Source organism: Cyprinodon tularosa, unplaced genomic scaffold (genome assembly GCF_016077235.1).
Source record: "Cyprinodon tularosa strain WSP-4 unplaced genomic scaffold, ASM1607723v1 ctg1429, whole genome shotgun sequence".
NCBI classification, from domain to species: domain Eukaryota; kingdom Metazoa; phylum Chordata; class Actinopteri; order Cyprinodontiformes; family Cyprinodontidae; genus Cyprinodon; species Cyprinodon tularosa.
Window position 1 is genome coordinate 54,352 of NW_024038253.1, and position 24,766 is coordinate 79,117.

General features: G+C 43.2%; 1 protein-coding gene across 1 annotated transcript in view; it reads left to right on the forward strand.

The window, feature by feature from the left end:
- LOC119779112 (zinc finger and SCAN domain-containing protein 2-like) overlaps nucleotides 1-24,766 on the forward strand; it is a 28,514-nt gene that overhangs the window by 1,752 nt on the left and 1,996 nt on the right. Inside the window, exon 2 of the mRNA XM_038278644.1 lies at nucleotides 21,397-22,191. Within this exon, the coding sequence (XP_038134572.1) occupies nucleotides 21,397-22,191 (795 nt within the window). The remainder of the gene's footprint in view (nucleotides 1-21,396; nucleotides 22,192-24,766) is intronic.

A 24,766-nucleotide genomic window follows, 5' to 3' on the forward strand; every position in this document is an offset into this window, starting at 1 on the left:
AGCAGAATGATGAAATGGGGGTCCCTATGTCCTCCAGCAGTCTAAGCCTATAGCAGCAGAACTATAGAGATAGATCAGGATAACCTGAGCCACTCTAACTATAAGCTTTATCAAAAAGGAAAGTTTTAAGCCTAGCCTTAAAAGTAGACAGGGTGTCTGCCTCACGGACTAAAACTGGTAGTTGGTTCCACAGGAGAGGAGCCTGATAACTAAAAGATCTGCCTCCCATTCTACTTTTAGAAATTCTAGGAACCACTAGTAAACCTGCAGATTGAGAGCAAAGTGCTCTGTTAGGAACATAAGGAACAATCAGATCTCTGATATCAGATGGAGCTTGGCCATTTAAGGCTTTATATGTGAGAAGGAGGATTTTAAATTCTATTCTGGATTTAACAGGAAGCCAATGAAGAGAAGCCAGGATAGGAGAGATATGATCTCTCTTTTTCATTTTCATTAGAACTCTGGCTGCAGCATTTTGGATCAGCTGAAGGCTTTTAACTACAGTTTGTGGACTTCCTGATAGTAAAGAATTACAATAGTCCAGCCTTGAAGTAACAAATGCATGGACTAGTTTCTCAGCATCACACCTGGACAGGATATTTCTAATTTTTGCAATGTTCCTCAGATGAAAGAAGGAAATTCTAGAAACCTCTTTGATATGGGATTTAAATGACAGGTCCTGATCAAAAACAACACCAAGATTTTTTACTTTATTATCTGAAATCAGTTTAATCCCATCCAAATGAAGTGACTGGCTAATCAGCTTCTTTTTCAGAGACTCTGGTCCAAAGACTATAACTTCTGTTTTGTCTGCATTCAGAAGCAGAAAGTTAAGAGTCATCCAGGTTTTAATGTCTTCAAGACATGCCTGTAATCTATGTAATGGGTTAGCTTCATCTGGATTTATAGACAGATATAGCTGGGTATCATCAGCATAACAGTGGAAATTAATACCATGCTGTCTAATAACTCTACCAATTGGGAGCATGTATAAAGTAAAGAGAATTGGTCCTAGCACTGATCCCTGTGGTACTCCACAGGTAACCTTTGAGCGTGTTGAAGATCTATCATTAACATGAACAAACTGAATTCGATCAGATAGGTAAGATTTAAACCAGTCTAGTGCTGTTCCTTTAATTCCAACAAAATATTCAAGTCTTTCTAAAAGAATATTATGGTCAACTGTATCAAATGCAGCACTAAGATCCAACAGGACGAGCACAGATACAAGTCCATTATCTGAGGCCATGAGAATATCATTAGTGACTTTCACCAGAGCTGTTTCAGTGCTATGATGAGCTCTAAAGCCAGACTGAAACTCTTCAAAAAGTTCATTATGGTGTAAGTGATCGCAAACTTGTTTGGCAACTAATTTCTCAAGAATTTTGGATAAGAAAGGAAGATTGGATATAGGTCTATAATTGACCAAGTCATCTGGGTCAAGAGACGGTTTCTTAAGCAGAGGTTTAATTACAGCAACCTTAAAAGCTTTAGGTACATATCCCTGTAACAGAGATAGATTAATCACATCTAAAATGGAGGAGGAGATCATTTATGAACCTCTTTACTAATATAATGATTCTAGAAACTACATTTCTAGATCTGTAGAAGCTCTGCAGTCTGATTCTCTGTTCAATAAGAAAACATGTTAACCTGGAACTGGGAGTCATGGTCCTCCAGTGTTTCCCACAGGATTTCAGGAGACAGTGGTGGGAGAGTCTCAGACCCTCGGGGGTTTTCATGTGTGCACATTTTTAAGCGTGGTGTATCCCACCTAAAGGGGAACGCCGTTTTTTTACATTGGGCTTTGTGTCATTTGGAGCCGTTCTGAAGATATTCCGTGAGGTTCTATCCAAGTAACGTCTTCCTATGAGCAACGACTTGAAGGCACAAACTAAACTGTTCATCATTTATTCTTTATGGTACGCCAGCATTCAGAACATGGAGACGAATCACTGTCCCATTTTTTTTAGGCCACTTTTCTTTTTCTTTTTTCTCTTGTGGTCCACTAAGGAGCCTACAAATCATTATCTTAGAGAGAAAAATACAATGGACAAGTTGATTAAGTGACTGTTGCTGTGTGAATCAAATGCCGTTATTTAAGATAAAATATTTCGAATTCAGTTATTTATTTTAGACCAAATAACTTTTAACATTTACATCCCGCTAGCTCCCCACCTTAATGTAAGCCAGGAGGGCGCTGAGGGTAAACATGCTTAGACATCCCAAGTTCCAGAAACTTATTTCAGGGAGATGCTTGTTTCATGCTTTTCAGTGCCCCAGGAAAACACGCTGCTCCCCCAGGGAGGAACAGTAGATCTGCCACTGTTCCTCCCCTTCACTAGACGTGGATATACTTTAGTATATTCTGCAGTAAAATGAGTCATATATTTTTGTTTTTTACTGGAGGATTGAACCTCAACCATTTCATAGGATGCACAGCTTTGAGTTGTAACTAGGTGACAGAAACTTATCAGACTGATCCAATCAGCTCTCTGATCAACCAGTCACCTGCATCGCTGGTTGAACAGAGCACCGCTTTGGACAGATACGCTGCACAGGTTTCACCAGCAACCTACACCCCGCTCTCTATTGTTGTTCCTGCGCAATCGAAGTAGTTCTAATCCACACATGATGCATGAATTATTGCCTGCTTGCACTCACTGGCATTAAAAGAACAAAACACCACCTTGCAAAGTGTAAAATCCAGGATCATTTATCTGACTCGCGGGCATCTATGAACAACTATATCAGGAAAACTTGGGATATCTGCATGCTGTGTCTCTGACCGCAGCGCTGATGGGGACTTCTGTGGAAGCAGGATGACGGGGTTGGGACGGGGGAGGCGCCCCACGGCAGCACCTGCTGCTGGAGGACAGGAATAGGAACGGGCGAACCGGGCAGCTGGGGTGGCATTTTTATAAAGAGGGCGGGACGCGCGCTTAAAAAAAATATAACAATTTGTCTCTCTGACAGATCTTTTTGTTGTTGTTTTCTCTCTCTCACTGTGTCTATATAAGACTGTGGCTGGCCCAAAGACACTGTGGCGGGCCCAAAGACACTGTGGCAGGCCCAAAGACACTGTGGCGGGTCCAAAGACACTGTGGCGGGCCCAAAGACACTGTGGCGGCCCGCCATTAATGGGAAACACTGGTCCTCTGAGAAGCCCAGATTTTTTAACTAGAAAAGAGAATATAATACTCTGGCCTAGAGTGGACATGTCCTCGCCAACTCTGGCCTAGAGTGGACATGTCCTCGCCAACTCTGGCCTAGAGTGGACATGTCCTCGCCAACTCTGGCCTAGAGTGGACATGTCCCCGCCAACTCTGGCCTAGAGTGGACATGTCCCCGCCAACTCTGGCCTGGTGTGGACATGTCCCCACCAACTCTGGCCTAGTGTGGACATGTCCCCACCAACTCTGGCCTAGAGTGGACATGTCCCCACCAACTCTGGCCTAGAGTGGACATGTCCCCACCAACTCTGGCCTAGTGTGGACATGTCCCCACCAACTCTGGCCTAGAGTGGACATGTCCCCACCAACTCTGGCCTAGTGTGGACATGTCCCCACCAACTCTGGCCTAGAGTGGACATGTCCCCACCAACTCTGGCCTTGTGTGGACATGTCCTCACCAACTCTGGCCTAGTGTGGACATGTCGCCACCAACTCTGGCCTGGTGTGGACATGTCACCGCCAACTCTGGCCTAGTGTGGACATGTCCCCACCAACTCTGGCCTAGAGTGGACTTGTCCCCACCAACTCTGGCCTAGTGTGGACATGTCCCCGCCAACTCTGGCCCGGTGTGGACATGTCCCCACCAACTCTGGCCCAGTGTGGACATGTCCCCACCAACTCTGGCCCAGTGTGGACATGTCCCCACCAACTCTGGCCCGGTGTGGACATGTCCCCACCAACTCTGGCCTGGTGTGGACATGCCCCCGCCAACTCTGGCCTGGTGTGGACATGTCCCCACCAACTCTGGCCTAGTGTGGACATGTCCCCACCAACTCTGGCCTGGTGTGGACATGTCCCCGCCAACTCTGGCCTGGAGTGGACATGTCCCCGCCAACTCTGGCCTGGTGTGGACATGTCCCCGCCAACTCTGGCCTGGTGTGGACATGTCCCCGCCAACTCTGGCCTGGAGTGGACATGTCCCCGCCAACTCTGGCCTGGTGTGGACATGTCCCCGCCAACTCCGGCCTGGTGTGGACATGTCCCCGCCAACTCTGGCCTGGTGTGGACATGTCCCCACCAACTCTGGTTAGAAATCAGAATCAGCTTCAATGTAAATGTGAGACCCTCACAAAGAGTGAAATAGTTTTTATTTTACTTGAAAATGAAAATGCAAGTTAAAAGTATTTTAATGTACTGTAATGGTTATCCAGCCAAATAATATCAGTAGAAATACGCTGTAGATCGCTAGGATGAGAAACGGAACCTTTCTGTCATAGTCCGTGTTTCCAGGTGCTCCCTCCCCTCAGAGGAGTTTTGGGAACGAAAGAGAATGGTTCGGTGTTCTTGATCCTGTGATCATTCACTCTGTTTTTCAGGTTAGTACAATGTGAAAACAACCTCAACTTATCCCTTAAGATTCAATAGTTTATGTGAAGTTACTGGGAGACTGTTTATGACATTTTTGAGTGCTTTAGATCGAGTTTTAGACACTATAAAAAGTCCGCGATTTTCGCGGGTGGTGCTGTTGGTATTGCCGTGGCAACGGGCGGCCTTGTGACACTGAAGATGGCGCCGTCCACCACATGTACTAAACACAGAGAGATGGTTGTTTATATTCTTCCACGATATTACTACTGTTGGTTACCTGATTACTTGACAACTGTATTTTATTAGGTGAAGGGTTTTGTTATCTTTACATTTATTATAATACTTTAATATTTCTTCTCTTTACATTTCCAAATATTTGTGTTTAAGGGTTTACTGTACACTATATGGTTTATGAAGATTAGTGAGCCTTTAGTGCACTTTTTGTTGTTGGAATGGTTTGAACATATTTGTTATTTTCCATTTTTATTTCCCATTTGCAATGATGTCAATATGTTTTGAAAAGACATATTGAGTATTCTGAACAGCTTTAAGCTAAAGAAAATGAAAGTGAATTCATATTGCACTATAGTTGTGATTAGCAGCACTATAAAAACTGCACTGGCTAACAGTATTATTTGTACTATTTAATGGCAGCTATATGGGACTAGTACCTATACAGAGAGTGCCCGTGGATATATTTCAATGTGAAATGATGATGGGTTTAGGTGTTTATTGAAGTCAAAGCGTGATTCTGAGTGTGAGAGGAACTAATGTATTTTGACAGAGTTATATGGTTATGTTGAATATAACAATAGCTTTATGGTTATACTGTATGTTTGTGTTCTATGGGAACAGAGCAAACAACAACATTACATACTCACCTGTTTAATGGACACTGGACACTGCACATTCACCTACATTCACACATATCATACTTACCTAACAGTGACACACACTCACCTACTTACCTGAAACATACGCTACCTGAAAAAAAGGGAATAAGAACTGTATACACGTTCGTATGCACGTTGTACCTGGAAGAGGACACTGAAAGACACTATTGCAGATTTTGGGAATATTTTATTGGTTGCTTGATTGATTGTTTTGTTATATAATTGTGAATAAATCAGAGGAGTTTTGGGAACGAAAGAGAATGGTTCGGTGTTCTTGATCCTGTGATCATTCACTCTGTTTTTCAGAGCCCAAAGCCAGCGAGACACTGAACACTCATCTTTTTCAATATTGTGACGTGGTACCCGGCCCAGCTTGGGACCCGTTACATAAAGCCTCTTTCCCAATGAAAATATGTTTTTAAACATGTGTTGACTCGCTAACAATCGGCATCTGGCTCCCTTCCCATTGGCAATAAAAGCTGATCTAACCCCTTGCTGGCAGCTCCGTGGCCTCTGACCCCCTACAGCTGCATGTGTGGTGACACCAACACATGGGTTAGCATTGATGATGTCACCAGTATAACGGAAACCAGGAAAGTAAACATTGGAGAGCAACATGGAAGGAAGCCACGGCGTAGTCAGTGTTATTTATTGTTTCGCTCTATTATCTGTCTGAATACTCCTCACCAGAGCTGCTCCATGTTTGTTAGGGATGTAAGGATATCAAAATCTCACGGTACGATACAATTTCAATATTGACCTCACGGTACGATATTTATTGCGACATTGTGGAAAAGCTCACAGTACTGTTAAATAACTCACGATAGTGTTTGTGATGATAATAGCAAAAACATACAGACATTTTTTCTGCTTTTGCCAGTCAACAGGCAATTTATTGTTGTATTTATGGATCATGACAACATAAAACGCTGATCACATAGTTCTTTTAAAGTGCAAGTTGTAGTCAGGAATATCAATATTCTGTTCATTCTTTTGTGCAATGTTTAAGTTAAGAAGCAACCAGAACAATTGTAAACAATAGGGAATTCCCTTTAAGTGCTTGCATATAGTCCATTGTCTGTCCACCACCTTCTCTCCTTTTGCGTTTTTTTTGACACGGCGAAAAAAAAAAAGTTTCCAGACATCTGACTTAAAAGCTGCAGGGGCGGGCACAATCTCAACTTCAGGGTTGTTTTCATCCTTACAAGTATCGCTGTCGGCCTGTCGTCCTATAAGTCTCTTCTTGACGACTTAAAATTGAAGCTAAGTTTTATAAAAATTCAAAGTTCTTAAAAAGCAGAAAAAGACTCAAACAAAGATCAAAAAATTTAGACAGAGGCCGCTGAGTCCGGGTCCAGTGAGTTTATTGCTGAACACTACATATTTACACAGAGCTGGTGAGCCAAAGCTGACAAATGGTGAAACCAGCTCCCTTTTATACATTTCTTTATCGGTGGAAAAACCCCCTTCAGAACATATTTCAGTCATTGGTAAAGGTCACATTGATATTTATCTGCAAAACACGGTGACATTCATATACACATCTCATTCTTCGAGAGAGCACTCTCTCAGGCCATGAAAACATCTGGTGCATTCAAATCAGAAACTTATGACGGTTTAGTCAAAAACATGTCAGCTCTTGCTTCAGGTCATGTCAGACGACCATACTGCTCCCCCTTCGTCTCATCACCCTTTGTGGGATCATTACTGCTCCATGTGCTCTGAAAATAACAACTCCTTTGTATGGTCAGATTTTTGCTGAGCTGGACTACCTTGGGATGTCAAATATTTCATTTTTATTGCGGGTGCTTTTCTTATCACTAAGGGGCCTCCACCCTGCGTTGTCCTGCAAACCTCACTCCTCTGAGCCAGGCGCAGTAACTACACACACTCACTGCTCTCTGTTTTTCTCCTCTTAGCCTTGAACTGCTCTGTTTTTCTCATTTGTGAAAACAACTTTAAACTTATAAAACATTAACTTTATTTTATCTTATGATTAGTGCAGATTAATACACAACATTCCCCCCTTTGATCCTAAAAGGATCAATTTACGTGATTATGCAGGTGATAACTAATCTAAAACACTTTAAATGTGAACTCACCCAAGTGACAAAAGGTTATATATATATATTGTGCACACTAAACTAAACATGAGATTAAATACACACCATATAGTAGAAGTGAGTAATATAAGATCTGGTGGTGTTTGAGTAAATATTAAACTAATAAAATGCAGAAAACAGAATATATAAAAACAAAGAGGGATCCCCCTCTTGGCTCCCTTAAGAGGACCCGTCCTCGTTGCTTACTTTTTTTGTAGCAAGATTTTCTAATTCTGTTTTCTCAGCAGAGGCAAATACCAATGCCCAAGCAGCATCTTGTGTTACGAGGTCACTGCATTTATCCCCTACAGTGGTATTTCACACCCATACATACATAAACACAAACAAAAAGCTTCATCAGGCCCGGACTATGCCAGGCAAACACATCTTCTAGTGGTCAAAGGACCGTCATTACAACCAACATAGGAGTAACCATGTGGCACTCTCCTGCACAGTAATTGTACTGTCACATAAAGTATACAATATGTTTAACAAAGGTATGCATAATCATCAATAATCAGCATTGTCCTTAAATCCAGTTATGGCGTTGAAGTTGATATATTAATAATAATAATAGCCTCCATAATTCTGTCCATAATTCTGCCCTCCGTTCGGGCCCCCCTGGGTGTAGGGAGCCATATGCTGCAGATCAGCGGTCAGCTGCATCACCTGCTCTTGTAGGTCGATAATGGTCTGCTGTGCATCTCGAAGTTGCACCACCTGCTCTTGTAAGTTGATAATGGTCTGCTGTGCATCCCGAAGTTGCTGCCTCAGTTCCAGATTGTCTCGGGTCAGCTGCCGATTCCCAGCCTTTACTTTGCGTTTGTACATGGTGCGGCGCATCCGTTCAAAGGACCGACGTGGCTCGGGGTGCGCCAGACCCTTAGCCAGTACGCCTGGAATGGGTGGTGGCGGATAATTATATTGGTGGGGTGACGGTGGTCGTCGATCCTCGGGATTCTCAGGACTAGCAGGGGTGCTGGTTGGGCCGAAATTGATACTGAGGTTCCCCGGTGATGACGAGATGGACAGTGGCTTCCCAGTAGGTAATGGTGGTTGATCATCAGGCTGCCTGCTGGGTGTCATCATCGGTTGATCCTCAGGCTGCTTGCTGGGTGTCATCATAGGTTTGCTCCAACCCGAAGGTGCACTGCTTGGCCCCTCTGCAGGATCTAGTAGGTGCCTGGGAGGAAGATATGGGCATCCTACCCCTAGTGATGGGCCTAACGACGCCAGTGCAGCTCGTAAATTCATTTGGTTTTCTTCATATTCATCATAACTAGCCTCTGCCATGTTCAATAATCTACCTGTGGGGACATAGTATGGCAAATTTAGGCATCATCTGAAGGCATATTATCTCTTATATCTATGGATTATTCAGCATGCAAGTTGCTATATCTACGTGAGTAAGTATATAAGTCATTGTTATGCAAAATATTTATATATATATACACTGTTATTATTAAAGAAATGCACGTACCTGGTGAGGGTGGAAGGTGATCATGGTTATGTTTTATATCTCTTGGTCCAATTGTATCTCTACAACTGGGAACTGACCAGTTACACTTACAACAAGTCTTGAGACCAGTCCCCGAACAAGGGGTATGATGCAACACACAACTATCAATATAATCAGTATTACTGCCCCTAGAATCATTCCTGCTGCCTCAAGATAGCATTATAGCAGGCTATACAATCATCTTTAGGGCGCTTTTTGGCTTTGAACATTGCCTGGACAGAGTACTGAATCCATTGTTGGAACATATTGGTCTCCCAGTGTGCAGTCTTTAATTTGTCTAGATCTCTTTTCTGCCTTTTGTTTACCCATTTTAGCATTCTATGCGCTTTCCCTACCGTCATTACCTGCTCTGTTAATGTATTTTGGCATATGTTCATTTTGCATCTTACCTCAATGATCACCATCCCATCCTCACGGCAGTCCATGCTTTGTGGAACTCCAAGCCAATGTTTCCCCATTGAGTTACCTAAAATTTCTTCAGACATTACATAATCATATCCTTTGACTTGCACATGCATTAGTGATACATTTTCTCCATCATTATTATTGATTACCCCTTGGTTAGTAGCTAGTGTTACCATTGCTAGTGCACATGTTTGTGTGTGACGCATTAAATGTGTGTGTGCACTGTTAGTATTAATTTTCATAAGATCCCCCCTTGTTAACCCACAAAGGGTTAACACAACAAGAAAGTTAATCAAAGTCTGAAGAAGGCGCATACGGGAGACGCCCAGACGGCGATGGGGTGGGCGGGACCGAGTGGATCGGCGGCCCACTTGCTTCGGAGGAGGAAGGGGAAAGGGAGGGGATGAGAGGGAAAGGTGCAGGTGAGGGATGTTAAGGGGACAGGACTCCACCAGCATCTGATGGGCCAGAAGAAAGAAGTTCGTCCAGTGCCTGAACGACGGATGGATCTGGGTGAGACCCAGAAGTCTCAGTGGCAGAAGGATCATCATCATTGCCACCAGAATCAGAAGGTGGATGGGAAACATAAGAATGAACACTGTCATCCTCAGAGTCCCCTGACCCTGGCGATTGGCGAGCTGCCAAGCGGGCCGAACGTCTTTGGACACCTGACGTTGAGGGGAGTGGGGATGCATCAGTGCCCGACACCGGTGCAACATCTAAAGTTTGTGAGCTAGTAGAGGGGTGCTGCGGAGGGAGACTTGTCGCTGCCCTGTCAGCATGCGCAGAGCCCGTCGGTCCTGGATCGAGTCCAGGTGGGTCTGGAGGCCGATGCCTGGTGCAGTGGTTTTTATGAAACCAGAAGGGCTTACCTTCAACTTTCAGGGCAGTGGGAGTGGTAAGCACAACTTTAAAGGGGACTTCCCTACGAGGCTCGTTCCACTGACGTCTAAAGACTCGTATGAACACACTGTCACCCACTTGAACGTCCCTGACATCCACTGGAATGTGTGTCTCGTCTCGGCTGTGAGCTGCTTTCACCTGTTGAAATATAAGCCTGTGAATGCGGGTTAAGGACCTGAGGTAGTCCCCCATTTCACGCTCAAGCTGTGCTAGGGAAATCTCTGCCAGCTGGGGTCCTCGAACCTGTGGGAGAGGCATTGGTCGACCTGTAAGCATTTCATGAGGAGTAAGATGGGTTATGCGGTTAGTTTGAGAACGCATTGCCATTAATGCAACAGGCAAGGCGTCCACCCAAGTCAAACGGTTGTTGCTGTCAGCTACTATCTTAGCAATCTTCGATTTCAGGATCCCGTTAGCTCGTTCCACGGATCCCTGTGACTGGGGATGATACACACAACCAAACTTTTGTTTTATGCACAACAGTTTAAACATTTGCTGGATCACCTATGAAACAAAATGTGGTCCGTTATCAGATGATATTGTGTCAGGCATGCCAAATCTGGGAAAAACTTCTTTACACAAAAACTGTGCTGCTGCTTTGTGGTCATTATGAGCAGTGGGACATGCTTCTACCCATCTGCTAAACCTACAAACAACCACCAACATGTACCTCTTTCCCTGAACCCGAGTTATCATGTCTACGTAATCCATCATCAGATGGCGGAACGGACCGTCTGGCATAGGGATATGTGCTAAGGGTTGAGTAAACATTTTACGCACATTGTACTTAGGGCAATGTGGACATAAGGCCAGTTCTCTGTCTACCATAGGTGTCATATAAGGTGACCAACAAACTGCCTGTAACTTTTGAACAACTTGGGCTCGTGAACAATGATCAGGTCCATGCATTATTCTAATGGCTGTCGGTAATAAGGACAAAGGTAGTACAAAATGTCCTCGAGAACTACGCCACAATCCATCGTGGGGGTGTGTTAACCGAGCCGCCCCCCTTTGTACCCATAGGCGTTTTTCTGCTTCAGGTACATTTTTTTTGCGCTTCTATTAAGGAGGCCAAATTAGTAATGGGTTCACACTCAGCTACATGAACCATTGGTCCCTGCACTGCTGAACCTGTGGCTTCTTTAGCTGCCTCATCTGCTAAGTTATTTCCAATGGCAATAGGTGTTTTTGCTGTTTGATGAGCAGCACATTTTACAATAGCTAACGCAGATGGAAGTTGCATAGCTTTTATTAACTCTACTACTGCTTGCCCATGTGTCACTGGGGTGCCATCTGTTCTAACAAACCCTCGTTGTTTCCAGATGCTAGCGTTTATATGGCATACCCCGTACCCATAAGCACTGTCAGTATAGATTGTCAGATTTATCTCTGCCAATTGGGCAGAGCAAGGTTGATCTAGACTCATTGATTGTACCTTGGTAAAGGTCCCATCGGGGTTAAGTTGGACTATTCCATATCCAGCTCTATTCCCTGTGTCACCTCTGACGCATGATCCGTCTACGAACAGCGTCAGATCAGATGGGATTGGATGATTGTATAAGTCCTCCCTTACCTTCATGAAGGTGTCCGTCTCCTGGAGACAATCATGGGGCTCACCTTCTGTGGGCAATACCATTCTTGTGGCTGGGTTAATGGTGGTACAACGTTGTATTGTTAAATCAGGTCCTGAAAGCAGAACTTCATAACCTGTTCGACGAGCTTGGGTTATCACAAAGCGTGGGCTGGTGAGCAGTGCTTGTAATTGATGTGATGTGTACAGAATAACAGGGTAGCCCATAGTAATAACTGAGGCCTTTTTGTAGGCGAAGGCTGCTGCTGCCAAACCCTGGTAGCAGGGAGGCAGACCTTCTTCGACACCATCTAATTTTGTGCTGTAATAAGAAATTGGCTGTTTACCTGTTGGGGTGTCTTGCATCAATACTGCACATGCATACCCTTGTCGCTCAGCCACATAGAGATGGAATGGTTTGCCATAATCTGGATTGGCCAGAGCAGGAGCAGTTTTGAGATCTTGTTTCAGCAGCTGGAACGCACCCTCTGCCTCATCTGTCCATTGTAATTGAGCCGACTGGTGTCCTTGACCTGCGGCTTTTATCATTGCTCTCAGTGGAGCCGTTTTGATGGCATAATCACACACCCACGGTCTGCTGTAACCTGCCATGCCAAGGAAAGCCAACATGTGACCAACAGTCTGAGGTTTGGGCATTTGGGTTATGGCTTCCAGTTGGGACGGTGCAATACACCTCTTGTCCCCACTAAGTTGCCTGCCGAGATACTCCACTGTTTGCTGGTAGAATTGCAATTTTTGTTTACTTACTTTGTGTTCTCCTTCTGCCAAAGCAGTCAACACTGTAATGGAGTCTCTCTCACACTGCTCTTTAGAAACAGAACAAATCAGAATATCATCAACATACATCAACATTGTAGATGGTATGTCAAGGTGATTTAAGTCATTTGCCAGTACACGATTGAAAATTGATGGTGAGTGTACGAAACCCTGTGGTAGTCGCGAATATGTATATTGTTGGCCTTTGTACATAAATGCAAATAAATAGTGGGAATCTGGATGGACCGGTACACTGAAGAATGCTGAACACAGATCAATCACAGTAAACCATTTGGTACCTGGAGGTATATTACTCAGTAGTGTGTGTGGGTCAGGTACTACTGGTATTTCTTCTGCTACAATAGCATTAATCAATCTTAGATCATGGACTAATCTATAGTCATTACTGTTGGGCTTTCTGATGGGAAAAATTGGGCTGTTACAGGGGCTTACTGTTGGTTTAAGAACTCCTGCTGTTTCTAATCCTGTAATGATAGGCTGTATTCCTTCTACTGCCTCTCGTTTAAGTGGGTACTGTCTTTGGAAGGGCAATTTAGCATTTGGTTTGATGGTAAATTTGATGGGATCTGCTAATTTTACTAATCCTACATCTGTTTTACTTATAGACCATACCTGCTCTGGAACTTGTTGTAATAATGATTCATGTTCTTCAGCCACTGCCATTTGTCTTTTCCCAGGAACTTTAATGTGTTCTGCTATTACTTCATTAGCTTGTGAATATGAGATTTTAAAAAACAGTCCATCTTTTGACATGCCAATGCAGTCCCATGCTGTGTCAACCCATTCGGTGACTTGCTTGGCTTCTTGAACCATGGGTCCTAGGTCATGTGACTCATACTTGTCTGCAATCAGTAATGTGACATATGGTGCTGAGGTGGTAAACTGGAACCATTCTGCTACATCTTTATCAGGAAATGTGACAACAGCTGCAGCTCCTTGTGGTCCAACCACTATGTCAGCGTATTGGATGACAGTTGTTTTGTTGTTAATTTCTTCATCCCAGCTTTTCTCGTAGTCTTCATGTGTTTTGCCTTTGTCATAAAACATGGTACAATGGAGTGGAAGAAAAGGTTCTTTAGATTTCTCGTAGTGATTCATTATCAGGGGTCTCCATGTTTCCTACTCTAGTTGGAGGAAGGAGGTTGGTGATGTGAGTTTCAGCCAAAATACTTGGTCTTCTGGCTCATGGCTTGTTATCTGGGGGGTCATTAGCAGGCCCATTGGCATCATGTAGGCTTCATTCTTGTCTGTTGCTTCAAAATAAATTCCATTAGGGGTACATTTAATTTTTGCATTGAGCTGGCACAGCACATCTCTACCCAGCAGATTTATGGGTGTATCTTCTGAGTAAAGTAGTGGTGCATACAAAGTCTTTTCACCTATGATCATGGGAACTGGCTTAGTCATGGGTATTATTTGGGTCTTCCCAGAGAAACCTACTGTTCGAATCTTTGATGCTGAGAGAGGCAGGCCAATTCCACTTTTTCCTATACAGGAGTAGGCCGCTCCTGTATCAATCATAAAGCGATGATGGCTGTCATATATTATGACATCAATTGTGGGTTCTGTTTGTGGACGTTGGGTTAATACAGGTAGAATGGCCTCTCCATCAGGTTTCTCTGGGCACCCCTATAGCCAGTACGTGTCTTGTCCCGTTCCATAGGCTGGGGTCCCATCCATGGATTAGTGGGGCAATCTCTTTGCATGTGTCCAACTTGTCCACATCCCCAGCATTGCATTCTCACTCGCTGTTGTCCCATGTCTGGACCGGCCTGTGGCATCTGCTGGTATTGGCCTTGAGGGGGCCTTCTTGGGGCTCCTTGTGGGCCCCTCCATCTTCCCTGCATGGGTGGCCCCCCTCGTCCCCTTCCGAACGTTGCTTGTTGGGGACCTCCTCCTTGGTTTAGATGCACATGAATAGGAGGGACTGGTTGGGGTTGGGTCTGCTGTGGCAGGGCACCTCCCACAGGGGGCGCTGCTGGATACTGCATCTGCTGTGTGGGTGGAGGAATAACAGGAGACACTACTGGTGCTTGTACCACTGCCTCCCCTGTTGGTGCTCCCTCGGTTGGGGGTGTGGCCACCACAGTCAGTGCAGCTTGATGCTTGGGCTTCTCTTTCTCTTTCTTTGCTTTGGACAATTCCCCAATCTGCAGCTGGGTTAGCTTGGTGGCCAGCATCTTGCTTTGGTCCTCAAAGGCCCGTTTCTCGGCCCGATGCATGTTTACATAGTGTATAACATGCTCAGAGAACAGAGGCCAGTCCATCTTCATGAGCCCCACAACTCCGTCCAGTTTGGCTTGTACTTCTTTGGGCATGGCCTCTCTGATGTAGGTTCTGAATAGAGGGCCAGATGTTTTCAGTTCATTCCCATCACTTCCAGTCTCTGTTTTCCATTTCTGTTGGAACCTGTGCAGAAACTGGGTGGGGCTTTCATCATCCTTTAGGCATTCTTGTCTCAGCTTAGTTGGATCACTGCAGGTGGGGTATTTGTTCCTTAAGGCTGCCCACACCTTGGGTCTTATTTGGTTGAATGATATCTTGTCATACTGGTGTGAGGTCATGACCCTTGGAAGCTGGGCTTCGTCAAACACCTCTCTGGCTGCTGAGTGTCCTGCTGTTTTAATTAGCAGCGCCTTGATGTCTCCAGCTGCCAGATTGATGCCTCCAGTGATTTCTTCCAGCTTTTCTATCCATCTGTCAGCACCATCTGCCAATGGGGTCAGCCTTCCAGCCAGGTTTAACATGTCCATAAAAGACCATGGCACGTATCTGTCGTCATGAGGTCCTTTAGACAGCAAGGGAGCCATATAGGCCCCTCCTTGATTTTGTCCTGTCTTCTGCTGTCGCGTCTTGGACCTGGTCACCATTGGGCTAGGGCCGCTTTTTACTATTTGCAGCCCCACGTCACACTCAGCTGTGAGTGGCTTCCTTTCTTTTGCTGCTAGCCTGCTTTCCTCCTTGAACCCCTCATGGAATGGGTTTGTAGTTGGCAGTATGTCTGAGCCTTCACTGTCCTCCCATTCGGACACATCACCTCCCTCTTCCTCATATTCCATGTCTTTTCCCCCTCTCCTTCCTGCCTCTTCAATCAGAGACAAAGTCCGTGGGCTTGGCAGGTCTGGGTAATCAGTTTTGGCCTCTATTATAAGCTGCTCCGCTTCCATTCTCTTCAATTTTTCCAATTCTTCATCTCGTCTTTTCTTCTCTTTTTGTTTTTCTATTGTCTCTTTTAAATTTTTTAATCGTCTATTTTGTGCTTTCTCTTCCAACTCTTGCTCCTTGAGTCGTACAAATGTTTCCGTTAGTTGCACCAAGTCCTGGTTTATCTCTTTTGCCAGTGATTCAGTTTCATCCAAACATAACTCTATCTTGGGATCTGTGTGGCCTTTGTATGTTGACTTGGTCCTGGGCTCTGAGCAGCATGTGGGGCCTCTTGGGTATGATAAATGGCTGCGACGTACTGGGGGTAGGGAACGGCTAAGGGTGGATTTTCTCCTTACTTCTGGGGTTTTATCCCACTTATCATATTCACAGCTGTAATCATACTGCTGGGTTTTACTCATTTCCCCTATTTCTTCCTCTTCTTCTTCTAAAACTAATTTAAGTTGCCCTGTAATCTTTCCCTTTCTGCCTGACTCTATCACAACTGGGTACTGACCTGCTGCGCTAGGGTGATAAGGTGGTGGCTTATGATTAATGTACTCAGGGGCTGTTGGGCTCTTTTGGTGTTCTACTTTGAAATACTGCAGGATGTCTCTCTGTTCAGCATGCCTCTGTTTTTTATGCAAAAGCATCCGGTCCCGTTTTTTATCTTTATTTCTCAATCTTTCTTCAACTTCATCACAGCATGAAGGATCAAAGCTGCCTTCTTTAGGCCAACGATTTTTTCCAGATGTCATCTTATGCCATTTGGTCATGCATTTTCGAATTTTGCGTTTATTGGATGGGTGTGTCAATATTACCAATTCGGCTGGCGTCAGCCCGTCAGACTGTTGTTTGCTCATATTGATTCCCATGGCTACTAGCAGTCACTCAACCGTCAGGTCTGTGCTTATTCACCAGTCTTTGTAATCCTCAGTTAATTTTTATCTTAACTGGTTCTGCTCTCTTCAATACAGATCGTGTTTATTTTCTTTTAGTTTCTTTCAAGTTAATTTACTTCCTAAATTTAGATCTTTTCAATTTTGAGATAAAATCTTTAATAAAACAAATTTGTAATGTTATTTTGCACTTTCACTAATTCTATACTTTATATATTTTACTTTATGTAGACTATAGTTTGTAATAATATATACTTGTAATATCTTTATCTTATAAAGCTTACAATTTCTTCCAATCTTATTTAGGAATTTCGTTAATTTATTTCATTCTCATAACTCTTGTGTTTTTTTCAGTTATCAATTTTGTTTTCCAATCCTTATTAATTTTCAGGTTATTCCTTTTAACTATATTCTGTACTAATTACTTCTATTAATTTATTATTATATCTTTAAGCTTTATCTATATTATAATCTTTATTTATTAATATCACTTTAAGCTTTATCTATATTATAATCTTTATTAATATCACTTTAAGCTTTATCTATATTATAATCTTTATTTATTAATATCACTTACCCCTTACTTCCCCTCAGTTACTCAGCTCTTTCACTCTACACACTAACACAGACACACAAGACAAATGATTATATATACATATTTACAGTTACTCAGCTCTTTCACTCTACACACTAACACAGACACACAAGACAAATAATTATATATACATATTTACAGTGCACTTCTTCTTTCTACCTTTTCCTCACTGTTTCCCTACAGTGGCACAATACCTTTTCCTCACTGTTTCCCTACAGTGGCACAATACCTTTTCCTCACTGTTTCCCTACAGTGGCACAATACCTTTTCCTCACTGTTTCCCTACAGTGGCACATATTCCAATACCTTAAGACTACTTAAGCCTTCTCGTGGAGCACCCTGACTACCTTAGTCACTGATACCCTCACGTAACACGCGTACACTATTGGTTCCGGATTTATGGCTTCCACAGACTATATATCAATCTGTCCCTTTACCAATCATCCGCTCAGAACAACCCGTGTTAAGCTTAACTTATTTACAAAATAATTCAAACACAGAACAGTTTAACACAAACATTAATAACACTTAAAACATACATTCATATATACATATATACATACCTGGACCCTTCCTCAGCTTAATCTGCCTTTATATACTGTTATATAAATTCTTATCAAATTTGGAAATTACTTTATTAAATTTGGAAAACTAGGTTTTTTTAGGAGAGCTTTGTGACGTCTGACCCTCACAAGCAGCAGTCGGAGGCTGGTTCCCCACTAATTTAGAAAATTATAACGAATTCACTCACCTTTAAATGGTGAATTATGGGCCCTTGGGGTTCCACGCTCTCCAGCTGGTGCCTGCAGATCGTCCGACGTCCCCTTTTTGCTTTCCTCCTGCAGCTGGCTCGCCAATTATGTCGTCCTATAATTCTCTTCTTGACGACTTAAAATTGAAGCTAAGTTTTATAAAAATTCAAAGTTCTTAAAAAGCAGAAAAAGACTCAAACAAAGATCAAAAAATTTAGACAGAGGCCGCTGAGTCCGGGTCCAGTGAGTTTATTGCTGAACACTACATATTTACACAGAGCTGGTGAGCCGAAGCTGACAAATGGTGAAACCAGCTCCCTTTTATACATTTCTTTATCGGTGGAAAAACCCCCTTCAGAACATATTTCAGTCATTGGTAAAGGTCACATTGATATTTATCTGCAAAACACGGTGACATTCATATACACATCTCATTCTTGTGAGAGCACTCTCTCAGGCCATGAAAACATCTGGTGCATTCAAATCAGAAACTTATGACGGTTTAGTCAAAAACATGTCAGCTCTTGCTTCAGGTCATGTCAGACGACCATACTGCTCCCCCTTCGTCTCATCACCCTTTGTGGGATCATTACTGCTCCATGTGCTCTGAAAATAACAACTCCTTTGTATGGTCAGATTTTTGCTGAGCTGGACTACCTTGGGATGTCAAATATTTCATTTTTATTGCGGGTGCTTTTCTTATCACTAAGGGGCCTCCACCCTGCGTTGTCCTGCAAACCTCACTCCTCTGAGCCAGGCGCAGTAACTACACACACTCACTGCTCTCTGTTTTTCTCCTCTTAGCCTTGAACTGCTCTGTTTTTCTCATTTGTGAAAACAACTTTAAACTTATAAAACATTAACTTTATTTTATCTTATGATTAGTGCAGATTAATACACAACAGGCCATGCTAGCTTGCTGCGAGCTTGTGTGGACAGCGTGCAATCTGCGTGCAATCCTATTGGCTTAAGGTTGGTATGACGATGCAGCGCAAAGGATCATGGTCTATGCAGTTAAGGATTTTTTTCTGCGGGACTGTGTTTATTCCTCTTGCTTTTTGACGGACACCTGCCCTTTTATTATTGTAACCCAACCACGACGATATCGAGACACGTTTACCACCGCGATAGCAGATAATGTCAATATCGTTACATCCCTAATGTTTATCGGATGGAAACAGAGTGTTTCTGCTTGTTAGATCAGACCGACTGGCCAGTGGGAAAGGGGTATGAGATGGAAGTTTCATCCACATCTTCATTTGTCAGGTTCATCACTGTCTTCCTCAGAGTCCAGCTAGGTGCCTCCCTCCTCATCCTCATTCAGCTCCATGTTTATCAAATGGAAACAGAGTTGTTTCTGCTTGTTAGATAGGAACCAACTGGCGTGGTGTGTTGGCATCTGTAAGTTGCATACAATGGTGTCAAGTAATTAAGCGGGTAACCCTGGCCCACAATTCCGATCAGAGCCGAGACGATTTCAATCCCCGTCGCTTGCCGAGTCGTTTGACCCGGATAGACAAGCAATCGTGAGCTGTTCCCACTGCCACTAAATGCCGATTGTTCCCGGTTTTAAACAGATATTTTCAGCCAGTGGGAAAGGGGTATTGGAATCCTTCCACTCAGAATAAAACACAGATTTTAATTGGGGTCCACAGTAGAAGAAGAAATGCCTTCATCGTCCCACAGTGGGGAAACTGATTGGACTGAGAAACAAACAAGCAGACAATCGATGATACACTGAAGGACGTAGAAAGAACAAAGCGGTGAAAGAAATTAGGCCTTATTATTGATAACAGAATATTCAGGTTTAAAATGTCCTGACGGCCTTGAAACGAGTCCATGGAGGGTTCCTGAGCTGCTCGCCCTCAGACTGTATAATGCCACATAAAGGCAATGTTCGAATTCCTGGGCTGCATCCTCCAAGGACACGATCTACCTGGACTGGATCCTTCAAAGTCTGTGAAAAAAAGGAGACCGGAAGAGTTTGGGCTGTGAATCCGAACAGGTCTACCCTTCGTGAAAGTTGACGCACAAAGCAGAAAAAGAATGAAAACCGAAGTTTCAAAAACTGTTTTTATTGAGTGGAATAAAGGTTCCAACCACCTGGAGCAGGAACAAATAAAATCAAATGTAATGATAGAAACCTTAGTCAGTTAAATAATAAATAATATGCTGCTGTCATTTGGCACATCTCTTTTCGAATATCCATTATTGTAAAAATGTCCATAGCTGGATATTGGTTATTTATTCTCCAGTTTTATATTGTTAAAACACTATACAGGATTTCCTGCCATGTTATTCTTAGACATTTTTCTAAGGTCCACATTTGTGTGACCATTTTCAATAATCTTTCTACTGCTGTAAATTTGCCCATTGTGGAACAATAAAGGGATTTTCTATTCTATTAAAAGGGGTAGAAATATATAAGTAAATCTAAACAATGTATGTATAAAGAATATATCTGCAAAATTTCTAATATTCCACAAAAAAATGTCTTAGTTAAGCAAATTGTGCAAAACGGCAATAAAAGAAATTAAACTCCTATCAGATTTATAGTCCCCACCTTGCAGATATATTAGAATCTGTCCTTAAATTCCAGCCAAACCCATTTACACAGTAACATAAAAACCTTTAGATAAATCAAACATTACCGCCACATATCTGACTCTATAACCATTAAAACAACTATTTTCATTAATCTCAGACGGAACTATTCACTGACTGGATTATATTAAACTGAACTTCCGATATTCACCACTGATCACGGAGCAGCCGGCTTGCTTGGTCTCGCAATGAATCCTGGGATATCCAAGGATAGCGAGGATACATCGGACCCGTCCTTTAAATCAGGCAAAAAGAAGGACGCATTTTAAGGCTGCATAACGAGGACTCTTGGAATCCGAACAGACCCCCGCGCCGGGCGCTATGACGTAATCGTCCTTTGAATCTGACCTTCAGAGGACACGTCATAGGAATTCGAACAGAGCAAAAGTTGGTGCTTTAGGCGGTTCGGGATGCAGAAACTAGAGGTCCGGTGCCAATCAGAAAACCCCCGTTACTGCCACTCTATGGCAGGTTCTGATACTGTTTTGTTGGTGGAACTGGACTCGGTCTGTTTGGACTGAACTCATCATTGTTCTGTATGAACCCATCAGTCAGAACCAGATTCGGTTATCAGAACACAGACTAATCCTGGTGTTGCATTGTTGGTGGTTCTGAAGTTCAGAACATCTTTTGCATCGCCATGATCATGATGATATTTTCTGTCTCCTCAGGACTTCGTCCCAGACGGGTTTATAAGGAAGAGGTTCTGACCGACTACGGGAGTCTCTTTGTTCAGGACAAGGTGGAACCAGAACCTCCACGTATTAAAGAGGAGGAAGTGGAGCTGTATCCCCCTGACTTCACACAGAACCTCACAGAACCAGAACCTCCACGCATCAAAGAGGAGGAAGTGGAGCTGTATCCCCCTGAGTTCACACAGAACCTCACAGAACCAGAACCTCCACGCATCAAAGAGGAGGAAGTGGAGCTGTATCCCCCTGACTTCACACAGAACCTCACAGAACCAGAACCTCCACAGACCGAAGAGGCTCAGCAGCAGCCAGAACCTTTGCAGGGAGAAGAAGCTTTGGATGATCCAGAATCTCCTCCAAATGGAGATGAACGATGTGGACCAGAACCTCTGCAAATGGACCAGACCCTGGTGGAGCCAGACAGTCCACAGATCATAGACGACCTGGGCGAGTTAGGAACTTTTGACATCGAAGAGGCCCTGTCAGAACCAGGATGTCCACAGATTATAGACGACTTGGGCGAGTTGGAGTACCTGGATACCAAGGAGGACCTGGAGGAACCAGAACTCCTGGAATCAGAAGATGATCCGGAATCAGAAGACCCAGAATCTCCCCAGAATAAATCCAGAAAATTGGAGTTCTGGACCCGTCATGACGATGAGAGTCCACTGCTTAGGAAGGAGTTTGATACCTTTGTGCCGCATCATAGAGAGTCCACTAGCGCAGAACCATTGGGGAGTTCTGAAGACGACCCGGCAAATGTCCAAATACCAGGTACGAAACACTGTACTTGTCCGAATGACCCAACAGGTCTGGAACAGAGACTAGCCCTCTGCCTTAATCTGAACCCATTTAATCCAGATTATTAAGGGCCTCACTGGGTCTGTTAAGTCCATATTTAGGTTCAGCTGTTGGTTCTTTTTTAGTTTCGACCGGCAAAATTATTTTGGGTTCTGAATCTCTAGAGCACAATTGTCAAAATGGTTCCAGAAAGAGCCGTGATGCTGCAAGTTTTCTTTCCAACCAAACAATAGCACATCAGACTCCATTCATATCAAGTCATCATGTTCAGATTGGACCCCCTTGATGATCCGATCTGATAGGAAATCTTATTGGACAAAGTAGTGGCGTTTATCTCTCATTGAGAGTCAGTGGAGATGATCGCACCCGACACGATTCTCTGCAGAGGGCTGCGTAGCTCTGACTAAGGTAGACCCCAGGTCTGTTTCAGTCGGACTATGCAGCAATTCACCAGCAATTTCATGGGTCTGACAAGACGAGAGACAAAATAAAAGCCCCATTTAAAAGTTACCTTTGACCATTTACACACCACACTAGCATGATTCCTCGCCTCCTAGTGGCAATCTATGGTACTACTTCTCTCTAGAGGTAATAAAAGCAAACCAACATGGTGGCGCCTGCAGCATTTAGGAAGATTGCGGAGAGTCAGGCGAAGAAGGCAGCCTTTGGTGAATTACTTGACAGTCGTCTTCTAGGAAGTGGATACGACAAACGATAGTCTACTCAGGGCTTACAGACGCAAGAAACAACAACAGACGGTCAAGGTTCATCACACTGCGAACCAGAATCATCACTGGAAATTGTGTGGCACAGTAGGGAAGCTAGGATTTTTAAGAATGTCTGAAGTTTCCTGATTAAGAAGGCTGACTGTAAGGAGATGACGCGATCTCCTCATGCGCTCTTTATCTGTGAACCGAGCCAGAACTGAACCGAGCCGAGCCCTACTGATGAAGTAGTACCATGTTAGTACGGTTCGGTTGTGTCTGCCACGGTCCGGTTCAGTTCTGCGTACCATTTACACTCAACAGTTATCTTGGTTACCGTGCTCGGACCAATTTCAGCACGGTTTCAAAAGGGTAGAGTAAATGGGGCTAAAATGTGTCAATCTCAGGGAAAACTGTCCGGATTGGAGTCGTATAGCGAATATAAAGCAGATGGGGCAGACTGGCACAAAAATCAAAGAAACATTTTAAAAAAGAATACGGTGGTAGGAGTTCAGGGGGACAGAAAACAGAAAAAGTAGTGATCCAGTTTGAACCTCTCAAAAACAAAACATCGAGGGTAAGAAAGAGCAGTTTATCACTATCTGAGAGAAACAACGGGAAGTAAGTGCAGCTCATCACTCTATCCTCTTTATGAAAAAAGAAAAAAAACTTGAACAAACTTCACAGATCTCTCTCTGAGAATCGCCTCTCTGCCTTATCCAGCATACAAACCGCCCCACAGCCTTTATTGCTGCGTTTTCCTTTTCTTTTTATGTAGTTCCTGTGGTGTATTTAATATAGACACAGAGTCATGAAGTAGGGGAAGCGCCGTTTTGTTTTTTATAATCCTTCCCAGTCAAATGTGGGACAGTTTTTCAGTTCTTTGGGCACAGAGACCGAAGTAAACAAAAAACTCCACATATCTAGATCTGCTCAGCCTGCCTGGTCGAAGCCTCTCTATATACTTTCAGTGTGAATAAATGGGATTGGAGATTAAAAAGTCGTCACAATCGATGTGAGCCGGGCTTTAACTTGTTGGTCAAACCATCAACTTTTTAGTTTGTTATTCTCACTTTAATTCCTATTCATCCATAATTATTATGATTGTTTAATAGGAAATTTAATGAATTTAATTGCTAGTTTTTCAACACTATTTTATTCCCACTGAATAACAAACATTTAAACAAACTGTTGATGAGAGCAGAAGTGGGTGTAGTGGAAGGGCGGGGCCTATCGTCAGTGCCAAACACGATACACTACACCAGACATGCTCCATGCTTTCCAGCATCCTTCTTTTTGGTTTTGTATTGAAAGTTTTCAACTGTTTAGTCCAGTTAAATAAAGGAGATCGATCGATTTACTCAGTCGGCACTTTATTTACTTTGCAAAGTAAAGGAGAACAATACATTCACATTCACAGCATGATGGTCTGCCAAGTTCTAACTTTAGACAAAGTTGTTCCCTTACTTTTAAGGCAGAGTCAAAACAATAACAGACACTTTGGTTAAACGGTTACCTAAAAAAGTATGTGGTTTTGTTATGGAAAAAAGGTATGTCTTGTCTATAATCCACTCAGACATTTTGTGGCCTTGCAAGTGAGACAAACTAGCTACGAAAAAAACATTTTTAGAGAGTACATAGCATACATCAATATACTGAGAAGGAAAGGACAACAAAAGGATAATCTGAAGTTTTTGCATTTTTTTTCTATGTATTCCAATTAATCATAGAATAAGTTTAGGTAAATAGGTGAATATTCTTTAGAGTATTACTGTTTTTAAGCAGTTTCTCAATAAATCATAAAAATTAAAGATAAAATCACTGATCACTAAAATCATTGTTTG